Below are 12,440 nucleotides of genomic sequence, written 5' to 3' on the forward strand. Positions count from 1 at the left end.
GCAGTACAGGATTTATATAGTATAGATGTACTTAGGAAACATAATTGGGAACCCACTACAACCAAAAGGTCTTATTATCATCCAAGTGGCTCAAAAATAAAGGCATCTAAATGCATTTTGCCGGGTGTGAATCAGCATCTAAATGCATTTCGCTGGGTGTGAATCTAGTCCTCTTTCATTCTCTCAGGAAAGGCAAAGCTAACTGAGGTACCTTTGTAAATCTACTCTATTGCTGAACAATCCCCAAGAGCCAATAAAGTTTGCAGTATTAAGAAACTGCAAGGGAACTGCTTTTCTTGTTAAATGAAACAGCCAAGACATCTGAGCTTGAGAACCTGGTGTGAACCAATTGTGAACCTCATGTGTAGCTTAGGAGGAACTGACAAAAAGGAGAGTCAGATCAATTGGTTAATCCTTTCATTAAAAAGCCATTCAAGATATGATAGTTCCTTATATCATTCATCTTGGATGAACTATGATAAGCAGTGTATTTCCTTGAACGCAGAAAGAATATATGAAGATATATGAAAGCCAGGATTTTATGACTATGAAGTCCTGTGGGAGCAGTTTGTCCAAGAAGCTTACAGCTCCTCTGAGTCATTGTCAAAGGTATATTACTTTAGGGGAGATGAGATCAGCAGCATCTTTGCCTGATTGACTGCTCTCCCATGGGACCAGATACCTGGGAATCAGAGAAATGTGGGAGTCAGGAAGCAGAAGATTGACGTGGGTGGCTTTGAGAAAGCTGGGTGGCTTTTGTGGTAGAGCTGGAGCACAGCTTTAGAGTCTGGTTCATGGGGATGTAGGGAAGAAAAAAAATGCTGCCCTTCATGTCTCCAGTGGCAGATAGAAAACACTGAACAAAATGACCTAAATCAGAGCTGGATGAATTGTCAGTACTCCCTGGACTCGGAGAAAATAGATCATCCTAAAGGCACTGACAATGACTTCTGCTACCCGCTCTTTCTGCGAGTCTCATGCCTTGCTCTGCAGCTCCACGGCCTGAATTGTGGGCCTCCTTGTGAGCTATAAAGCTCTGTCCTTTTGCTTTCCCCCAGTGCAGCTTCTTCCTTTAAATCTTGCAACAGAAATACCGTGCTTTGACAAATTCTGAGTTGTGATGAAAGTGGAGAGCTCAGTGATGCTCATTCTTCACTGCCCGTGTGCTTTGTAAACCAATTCACATTGAGGAAGGGAAACCAAAGCGGGTGCAGAATTTTACTCTGATCTGAAAGCGAGGTAGGAAAGACAAGAAATGAGGGTCCCTGGCTTTTATCTCTTTAAATTTCATATCTGGAGCATTACAGATATCAGTGTTCACTGCTTCATGATTTTTCTTTGCCTCCTCACCTCTTCCTGAGAAGCTTGTTACAAATCTGACCAAACCATAAATATATACACTGTCTTCCATAGCATGTCCTTCAATACTTCATTTCCAGAGGCAATAAACTCCATTTTTTCCCCCAACGGTTTTCCAGGATCAGTGACTTAAAATGAAGAAAACAAAAGAACTAGTGAAATAGAGGATATATTTACTTACCCTTGAAGTTGTTGCTGTATTTTGTGCTTTCCCACTTGTGGATCCCCTTGGCAGCTTTAGCAGATCAGCAACAGAGCAAAAACATTCTGGGGCAGGAAGGTGGCTCTCACCCAGGCAATAAGAAAGCTCTTCCCTGGAGCTGTGAATGGAGGCAAATTAATGCTGATCAATATTTACAACAAAGTGATTTGAACTCGATGATCTTTAAGGTCCCTTCCAACTCTATCCATTCTATGATTCTATGATTCTATAAGGACTTGTGTAATAGAAGGCGATCAATATTCACAACAAAGTGATTTGAACTTGATCATCTTTAAGGTCCCTTCCAACTCTAACCATTGATTCTATGATTCTGTAAGGACTTGTGTAATAGAAGGCAATATTAGTAGAATATCTCCTCAGAGAAGCCCTTTCTCAAAGCATAGCAGATGGGATGAGGACACCAACGAAGTTGTGAGAGACAGCGTGAAAAATAATGAAGGGCAGAAAGAATGAGGGTTGAGATGTGTGACAAGAAGTATTTTTAGCAGAAATGGACTATCCACAGCGCTTCAGTTCTGCTGACTGTAAGGAAAATGCAACCCTTTTTGTTGTTAAAAGCCACCCACATGATAGTGCAATGATTTAAAATCAATGAAATTACAGGTTTTGTGAAAAATGAGGGCAGATAGACTGTTTTTATTAATTTATTCATTTTCCCTTAATGGATTCCACTTGCCAATTTATTGTTGCTGGTCTCCAGCAGCCTTTGCTGGCTGTGTGTGGGTCCTACTGTTCTGGTTTGAGCTTCTGGCTGGCTGCATCCATTATAGAAAGAGAGCAAAAGAGCCAAGTCCCAGTTGTGAGTCAAATACTCATCATCCGGTGAAAGCTCCTGGCTGTGCAGCACCAGGCAAATATTTGAGGAAGAAAATTATAGGTTGTAAAGGATGGTTGATCCGTGTTTGCTTAGAAACTGAAATGTATATGTTGATTTTGTTCAGATAGAAATATTAAATAAACAGATACCACCTGATCAGCCTGGGTCCCAGCTCTGCACCTCGGCGCGCAGCCCCATTTTAGGGCACCTTTAGGGAGGTTTCCTGGTTTACATTCTCTATGGGACTTGCCTTGGAAAGGTGTAATGGATCTAAGCACCAGACTAAGGGAAAAAAAACCCCAAACAAACAACAAAACAAACCACAACCAATAAATGGATTCTCTTCCTATTCACAAGGGCACAAAAAGGCAGAGAAATAACCCACAAACCACTTGGAAAAGGGGCAGATTTAGAGAGGGGGCTTTATCAGCCTCTAAGTCTCATGCCTTGCTCTGCAGCTCCACGGCCTGAATTGTGGGTCTCCTTGTGAGCTATAAAGCTCTGTCCTTTTGCTTTCCCCCAGTGCAGCTTCTTCCTTTAAATCTTGCAACAGAAATACCGTGCTTTGACAAATTCTGAGTTGTGATGAAAGTGGAGAGCTCAGTGATGCTCATTCTTCACTGCCCGTGTGCTTTGTAAACCAATTCACATTGAGGAAGGGAAACCAAAGCGGGTGCAGAATTTTACTCTGATCTGAAAGCGAGGTAGGAAAGACAAGAAATGAGGGTCCCTGGCTTTTATCTCTTTAAATTTCATATCTGGAGCATTACAGATATCAGTGTTCACTGCTTCATGATTTTTCTTTGCCTCCTCACCTCTTCCTGAGAAGCTTGTTACAAATCTGACCAAACCATAAATATATACACTGTCTTCCATAGCATGTCCTTCAATACTTCATTTCCAGAGGCAATAAACTCCATTTTTTCCCCCTAAGGTTTTCCAGGATCAGTGACTTAAAAAGAAGAAAACAAAAGTACTAGTAAAATAGAGGATATATTTACTTACCCTTGAAGTTGTTGCTGTATTTTGTGCTTTCCCACTTGTGGATCCCCTTGGCAGCTTTAGCAGATCAGCAACAGAGCAAAAAACGTTCTGGGGCAGGAAGGTGGCTCTCACCCAGGCAATAAGAAAGCTCTTCCCTGGAGCTGTGAATGGAGGCAAATTAATGCTATAATAATCTGATGCATAATTTAGTGTCGGGGGTGGTGGTGGGATTTGTTAGTCTGAAGTCGGAAATGTATGATCGTCAACAGTGCTTCTTCAACGGATTTTTGGGAAAGCCTGGTGTGTTTGAAGGATTCCCAACTGGGTGTCTGGCCACCAGTCCCCCGGGGAAACTGGTAAAAGTAATTTTAGTCTAAAACTTGAGGCAAGTGATAGGTTGCTTCTTTGCATAGCTGGGTAAAATGAAAGGGGAAATTTTGTTTTTCCATGATCCAGTGGATGATGAAAAATGTATTTTGAGAAAAAAATGAAATTAATTCATTAATCGATCAATATTCACAACAAAGTGATTTGAACTTGATCATCTTTAAGGTCCCTTCCAACTCTAACCATTGATTCTATGATTCTGTAAGGACTTGTGTAATAGAAGGCAATATTAGTAGAATATCTCCTCAGAGAAGCCCTTTCTCAAAGCATAGCAGATGGGATGAGGACACCAACGAAGTTGTGAGAGACAGCGTGAAAAATAAAGAAGGGCAGAAAGAATGAGGGTTGAGATGTGTGACAAGAAGTATTTTTAGCAGAAATGGACTATCCACAGCGCTTCAGTTCTGCTGACTGTAAGGAAAATGCAACCCTTTTTGTTGTTAAAAGCCACCCACATGATAGTGCAATGATTTAAAATCAATGAAATTACAGGTTTTGTGAAAAATGAGGGCAGATAGACTGTTTTTATTAATTTATTCATTTTCCCTTAATGGATTCCACTTGCCAATTTATTGTTGCTGGTCTCCAGCAGCCTTTGCTGGCTGTGTGTGGGTCCTACTGTTCTGGTTTGAGCTTCTGGCTGGCTGCATCCATTATAGAAAGAGAGCAAAAGAGCCAAGTCCCAGTTGTGAGTCAAATACTCATCATCCGGTGAAAGCTCCTGGCTGTGCAGCACCAGGCAAATATTTGAGGAAGAAAATTATAGGTTGTAAAGGATGGTTGATCCGTGTTTGCTTAGAAACTGAAATGTATATGTTGATTTTGTTCAGATAGAAATATTAAATAAACAGATACCACCTGATCAGCCTGGGTCCCAGCTCTGCACCTCGGCGCGCAGCCCCATTTTAGGGCACCTTTAGGGAGGTTTCCTGGTTTACATTCTCTATGGGACTTGCCTTGGAAAGGTGTAATGGATCTAAGCACCAGACTAAGGGAAAAAAAACCCCAAACAAACAACAAAACAAACCACAACCAATAAATGGATTCTCTTCCTATTCACAAGGGCACAAAAAGGCAGAGAAATAACCCACAAACCACTTGGAAAAGGGGCAGATTTAGAGAGGGGGCTTTATCAGCCTCTAGTCAGTCAGTGGATTGCGTGGATTACGGAATTACCTGTGGTAATTGTGTGAAGGCTCTCTGTTTCTAGAATAGTTGCATTATAGTAAGTAGTAAGTTTGAGTGCCTGCCACATCCACTTTTCTCCCATAATTTCAGCTTTATTTTGACACAGGCAGAAGTTCCAGAATGGGAGCTCCAGGGCTCAGATGCTGGTGCAGACTCTTCTTCATATTCATTTTCATTCTACTCCCAAGTAGAACCTGATGAATAATGATCAGACAGATTAAAACTACCCACATATTAAAATACAGATTTCTCTTTTTTTGTTAGGACACACCCCATTGCTTTCAGCCAGCCCTGGAACAGAACGATTCTCTGTCCATTTGCAGGTTATTTTCTGATCCATCTGCTTATAGGTCTGAAAAATATCACCAAATCAACACTTTAAGCTGTTTTCGTCCATCCTGTTCTTATTTTCCTGGAGGAAAAATGTTGTTGCTTGTTAAAATGCTATTTTTTTGATCAGCAAAATTATCGATACACATCATACATCTTGGGGTCGAGAAGTGTTTGAGGTTTTTTGGTTTGTTTTCATGCTGTTTCATGCTGGAAATCAATACAGTCTATATTTCTACAGTATTTCCTCTGGTTATTAGTGTCATACCTTGTGCTGCTGGTATGTATTTAAGCAGTAGATCCTATGAAGAACTTTAGCAATAATGACATAATGTCCACTGTTTATTCAACATTACATGTCCACCGTTAAATTATTGAACCAGAATATGTTCCCATTGATTGCTGTGAAGGTGATATGTGTATCAGTAAATCAAAACAAGCTTTAAAAAGATAGAAAATCAATTGATATGAGGAATAGGAAAGACATAGATATTTAAACCTTTCTCATAACCTTGGCTGGTTTTTGTAACTCTAATCTAACTCTTTGAGCTGTGGTGGGTTGGTTTGGTTTTTTTTTCCATATCATTGCTTTGACTGAAAATGACTGATGTGCAAAAAATGGATGCCTAAGCAGAGCAACAGTGCACCTCGGCAATAAACTCGGTGGGTTGGTTTGGTTTTTTTTTTTCCAAATCATTGCTTTGACTGAAAATGACTGATGTGCAAAAAATGGATGCCTAAGCAGAGCAACAGTGCACCTCGGCAATAAACTTGTAAACAACTTTTGATAGAAATAAAATGCTGATTTCTATTTATTAACTTGCTGAAATGCAGTTTTCAAAGCAAGCATTTTGCAATGTATTATGTGTCATAAGTATATTTCCAAAACCAGGTAACATAAATGGTGGTTCCCTTCTGGAGAATGCACTTACATATATATAAAAAAGTTTTTAAAGCTTGCGATTTAGGAATAATAAAAATATTTAGTAACATTTTGCTCTAATTAATTTTGTTTACAGAATTGCTACCCAAATGCCAACAGATGAATTGCCAGTACAAATGTGCCATTACCAGGAATGGCACCAGGTGTTACTGCGGAGACGGATATGAAACGAGCGGCGATGGAAGGAGCTGCACAGGTAGGCAAGAAACAGGCTGTGACGTTAACACCTGGGTATCCTCATCGGGCCCTGAGGGCTGTTGGGGGCAGAAAGCTGGGGTTGGGCTGGTAAACATAGAGCTGCTTCATAGAATCATAGAATGGGTTGGGTTGGAAGGAACCTTAAAGATCATCAAGTTCCAACCCCCCTGCCATGGGCAGGGACACCTCCCACCAGACCAGGTTGCTCAAAACCCCATCCAACCTGGCCTTGAACCCCTCCAGGGATGGGACATCCACAACTTCTCTGGGCAACCTGTTCCAGTGTCTCACGGCTCTCAGAGTTAAGAAGTCCTTGCCCATTCAAAGGTGTTCCTCAGGGGTGAGCACAGGCTTGTGGAGTAGAAAGGGGGAAATAATTCCCCTCTGAAATGAGAGTTGGGGCCTCCTCTTTGTTGCCCCACTGGTAGCTCTTCTGAAGTTCCTGGGAGGAAAGCATCCCCAGCCAGACCAGAGGAGGTGGGCAGTGTTTCCTGCTGCTCAGATGAGTTTACAGCTCATTTGTGCGAGCTGCTCTCCAGAGCTCACTACCAGGAGACCCTGGAAAACTTGTAGCATTTCGCCTCATGCCCATAAAGTCACACCTAGATTAGAATTTGATAAATGAACACTCCCAGATCATACAACTTAGCTGGGAATGTTATTTCGGCATAATTAATTGTAGAGTGAAATTGCTGTTCTTTTCCATTTCTGAAATATATGACTTCTTAATTCTCTATCCAGGTATTTGTTTCTTGTTTTATTTTTTCTCTTTTTATAAGCAGATTGGAGTTGTGTTGCCTTATGTATGTGCTCACTACCAATCACTCCTCTCTCCAAGTAATAGTGCTAAGCCAGATTCTACATAAATATAATTTATTATAAGTTCTTTGGCTCTATGTCTGTCATGTTTTCTGATTGAAAATATATCTAAGGAAATAATTTCAACAGCGGTTTTTAAAAATGTCAATTTATTACTTAAACCCTCAACCACTGTTAAATAGCATATCTTGATTTTATGGTATTATGCCTATATACCCTAGTTGAGAAAATTGTTCTTTATATTTATTAGAGAAATATGTAGGTTTTGATGTATTGGATGATGGTTTAATGTAGAAGTTGTGACAGTTCATTTAAGGAACTATAAGACATTGCCAGCATAAATAGGTTGAGAAGGATAATCAATTATTTCCTGTCTTGAAACGTTGCTTCATTCATCAACCCCGATAACTAGTGGTCTCTAGTACTAACAAGGACCCAAATCTCTCCCTAACATGCTGTAGACATCGGGTACTACTTGAACAAATGTTTCATCTTTCAAATTTAATAGCTATTAAACTTGAAAACTCCCAGCTTCCTGTTTGATTACTGGAGCAATTTCAACAGGCAACGTCTGTGATAAGGTCATGGCTTGAGAAAAGGAAAACATAGTGTTGTACGATAATGACTTAACGACTTAAACTTTTCTGGTAGAATTCTGATTTATTGTTGAATTTTTTTAATTATTTTTTTTCCTAATCCTTAAACAACATCTTGTTAATGTCCCTTTAGATGTGAATGAATGCAACATGTACGGAAGCTGTAGCCAGACGTGTATAAATACAGATGGATCGTACACTTGCAGCTGTGTGGAGGGTTATGTCCTTCAGCCTGATAACAAATCCTGCAAGGCCAAAAGTGGTATGTTTTAACATCTTCTTACCTTATTTTGGTATGAGATTTTGTGTTTTGGTCCTACCTAGAGGATGGATATGAAAAGATAGAGAGAGATGAACACAGGAGAGGTGATTTTTCCTTTCCTGTGCTACGAAGAGCCACACAACAACCACAGAACAACTTTTCACATATTACAACAATACTCCAAGGGAAATATTAGAAGTTATTATATGGTTATTATTAATTAAAGTGAAATACTCAATTCAGCCAAGATGAGAACAGTTCCCAGTTTCCCTGTTCATAAATAAATCAAAGATTTTCCTCACACAAACAAAATAGGCTGTTTAGTCTGGGAAGACAATGGAGGTAGTGGGAAGGCAGAGGAAATGATTGGGAGGTAATTGTAGCCATAGGATTAAAAAAGACATGAGATTGCTTTGTCCTTGCAATATCCCAAGAGGTGAATTTCATTATATACATATTCAAACTAGGCTTTTTGCTACTTAGTGCATGTTTTCATTAGTAATAGTAGATTGAGTATTTGAGGAAATTAGCGAATTGTGTTTAATGAAGCAGTATTGTACACAGTATTTTCTTACTCAGCATATTGAATTAACAGGGCTTTTATATTAAAAAAAAATCCCAAAAGCTCCTCAGGCAATTATTCAACATCCACAGTGATTCAAAACCCAAGTAAAAAAGCTGTGTTTGTTATATACTTTTTGAGTCTTCCTTTTTGTAGTTCTTTTCCTACCAGAAAATAGGAAGGCCACCTGGTTTTTTTGAGGCTTCCTCCCATAAAGAGCATTGCTAAATCTGTTCTGACTTGAGCAGCAGTAAGAGTTGCAGAGCTTTTTACTGCTTGTACCAAGTTTTGTATTGATTCACACAGCCTAGCTGAGCATTTTTTAAAAAAAATCGCCAGCAAAATATTGTGAGATGAGAAAGTCCATACAAAGTAAAAGTGTTTTGATATTCTTCTGCCTCCGCTACATGAAAATCAGTAAGGCAATTCTAGATCAGGAAATCCTCATGGTGCCAGCACTGGGCTTGAGTTGAGCTTTTGAGTTTCCCTTCTTAGATCCAGCAGACTGTGGAACAACTGAGTGCTGTAGTGATCTGTCAGTATCTTGGTGGCGTTGATGAAATGAATCAGATTCACAGAGAAGAGCTACTCATCCGTCTTTTGTAATACTTCATCGTGTCTGTTTTAGGGTAGTTTTCACCTTTTCTGTTATTTTCAGAGGGGAATCACTAGTCATTAATCAGAGAAGTCACTGCAGGACAGTACAGAAATCAAGATCACGGTGCTGCAAAGAAATGGGTGTTGCTCATTGCATTTATTTTTTTGTGTGTGTGTAAACACAACTTTTCCAATTAATGATGGATTAAATTATCAGTGTGATGAATATTTTGGTCAAATAATTCATAGAGTGCAGGGGTCAAAAAGACACCTGGTACAGTAAGAAGGTGCTTTTATAGCAGAGCTCTGGAAGAGCTGCAGTGATTTGTAAGAGTTTGTGTTGCTTCACTGGTCCCATCTTACAGTTTGGAAAACAGTGAAGTTTCCATGGACCAACAGGTCACTCTCCTCACCCTTTCATAGCTTCACTGATCACAGACTGCTCTTGACAAGTTTTGACCTTGTGGGATGAGTTTTGAGCAGCAGACTGCTCTTCACAGGTTTTGACCTTGTGGGATGAGTTTTGAGCAGGGACAAAACCAAGGTGTGGCCCTGAACAAATAGATTGGTGACAAATATCCAAAACATGTAGTGAACCACAAGTCAAAAATGAGTCAATGTTGTCCCATTGCACGAGTGCGGAGATACTACCCTGGTATGACAGGATGAGGGGGAGTGGCTTCAAATTGGAAGAGTTTAGATTTAGGTTAGATCTCAGGAAGTAATTTGTTACTCTGAGAGTAGTGAGACACTGGCCCAAGTTGCTCAGAGAAGTTGTGGATGCCCCACCCCTGAAGGTGTTCAACGAGCACCCTATGTTGGATGTGGCTTTGAGCAACCTGGTCTAATGGGAGGTGTCCCTGCCCATGGCAGGGGGGCTGGAACTAAATGACTTTTAAGGTCCATTCCAACTGAAACCGTTCTATGACTTCTATGTATAAGTAGCATTATTGCTCCCAAGATGTACAAAGAAATCCTGCTACTTACTCAACACTGGATACTCTTCAGCTGGGATGACATCCAGTGAGGGGCATTGCACAGGGACAAACCCAAGGTGTGGCCCTGAACAAATAGACTGGTGACAAATATCCAAAACATGTAGTGAACCACAAGTCAAAAATGAGTCAATGTTGTCCCATTGCACGAGTGCGGAGATACTACCCTGGTATGACAGGATGAGGGGGAGTGGCTTCAAATTGGAAGAGTTTAGATTTAGGTTAGATCTCAGGAAGTAATTTGTTACTCTGAGAGTAGTGAGACACTGGCCCAAGTTGCTCAGAGAAGTTGTGGATGCCCCACCCCTGAAGGTGTTCAACGAGCACCCTATGTTGGATGTGGCTTTGAGCAACCTGGTCTAATGGGAGGTGTCCCTGCCCATGGCAGGGGGGTTGGAACTAAATGACTTTTAAGGTCCATTCCAACTGAAACCGTTCTATGACTTCTATGTATAAGTAGCATTATTGCTCCCAAGATGTACAAAGAAATCCTGCTACTTACTCAACACTGGATACTCTTCAGCTGGGATGACATCCAGTGAGGGGCATTGCACAGAGCAGATGGGGCTGAGTAGAACAGAATCAAGAAAAAAGGTGTCTTAAGGGAAAAAAAAAAGAGCACTTAGAGAAGTTATCAACTTTTTCTTCCTTAAAAGGCCTATAGGAAATTAGGATGGAAAGAGCAAGCTATCCGCTTTGTCTACATTTGACGAAGTAGTTGTCAAATAGATAAAGAAAATGAGCTAAGGAATATTCTGTTCTGTGTGTAAAAGCTGCGGAAGATAAGAAGCAGCGGTAGAGGTTTAGGTCAGGTTAGGCATTATGTAAAACTGTCAATGTTAATAACAGTGGATCTGCTAAGAATATGAATTTCTGTCCATGCTGAGATCCCAGATATGGAATACCAAACCAGCAGCCCTTCGCCACACCTTAGTTTCTTCTCTGTAAAATTGGGTGGGAGGTTTCTGAATAGAGAAGTGGGGGACGCGGTGGAGACCCCAGTTGCAGAAGGTGCTGAGCAGGTGGTACGTGTGGCACGGGTCTGGAGGAACCCTGCCCCAGTGGAGGGGATGGGTGTGGTGGCCAATGGAGATCACCAGCAGCTCTTGCACAACCATCCTTCCCCACGTGGGATGGAACAATTAGCAAAGAAGTTCACAGAAGCAACTTTTTTCCTCCCCTTCAGGCAGCCAAGTGCTTGGCTGTGAAGGTGGTAAGGTTTCTCCCTCATTAAATTCTGCATTTTCTTCCTCAGCTCATTTAAATAACTTTGGAGCCGGAAACTTTTAGCTGCACGGTACCTTTGGGAAGGACGTTCAAATAGGTATCAAAACAGCTGGGGGCACACCATGGGTTTTTTCCAGACTTTTTAACCACATTTTCTTTTATGAATAAAGAAGCATTTAATGACTTCTTCCGAGGTGAAAATGAAACAAAATAGAGCTTGGCTGAACAGAGTTTCAGAACTTCTTTGTTTACCAAGTTTGTATGCCTGTATTGCAAGGTCTGCATTTGATGAAAAGAATATTTAAGGAAACAAAATGAGAGAATTGGAAATCTTTAGCTGAGGGGAAAAAAAACCCTCATCTTTCCTCCCAAAAGTTCCTCGTATGTTTTCTATCTTGGAAGCCTATCTAGAGAGAAATGCCATTCGATAAGAAACATTTGTCATGTAGATAAAGCAGGGTGAAACTGATAATGATTAAAGCAAAAAGATTTTTCTGGTATTTAGTAAACATTCAGTGTTCTTAGATTGATTTCACAACATGGTTTTCTTGCAAAAACTCACAGAACTAAGTTTTGAGGTTTTAGAAATAAAGCAGCCCATCTGTGGGACATATCGTGGATAAACATTGAAAGTTAATTTCCAAGTAAAATTGGACTCCATTTTATTCTACACTACTAGATATTTTTTCGGACTTCTATACAATAGACATGTTACTAAGAGCAAAGTACTTATAATTTACAATGCCTACCTCAGGAGAAGGGTTTTTAAGCTGCTTGTAAACACTGTTTTCTGGGTTTTATCCTTTTCATATCATTGTAGTGGAAAAAAAATAAATTGCCAGCATTTCTGAAGCTTTTCTTCCAGAGGAGAAGTAGGACTGTTGGCAGAGCAAAACGCCTTAGTTTCTGATTTGTTGTGACATCACTTATTGAGCTGTATTTTAGACAAGATC

General features: G+C 40.3%; 1 protein-coding gene across 1 annotated transcript in view; it reads left to right on the forward strand.

Moving 5' to 3' along the window:
* The window catches only part of LRP1B (LDL receptor related protein 1B), a 618,836-nt gene that overhangs the window by 208,132 nt on the left and 398,264 nt on the right, over positions 1 to 12,440 (forward strand). Inside the window, exons 4-5 of the mRNA XM_014941128.1 lie at positions 6,308 to 6,427; positions 7,978 to 8,106. Of these exons, the coding sequence (XP_014796614.1) occupies positions 6,308 to 6,427; positions 7,978 to 8,106 (249 nt within the window). The remainder of the gene's footprint in view (positions 1 to 6,307; positions 6,428 to 7,977; positions 8,107 to 12,440) is intronic.

This window comes from Calidris pugnax, unplaced genomic scaffold, assembly GCF_001431845.1.
Source record: "Calidris pugnax isolate Ruff unplaced genomic scaffold, ASM143184v1 scaffold60, whole genome shotgun sequence".
NCBI lineage: Eukaryota > Metazoa > Chordata > Aves > Charadriiformes > Scolopacidae > Calidris > Calidris pugnax.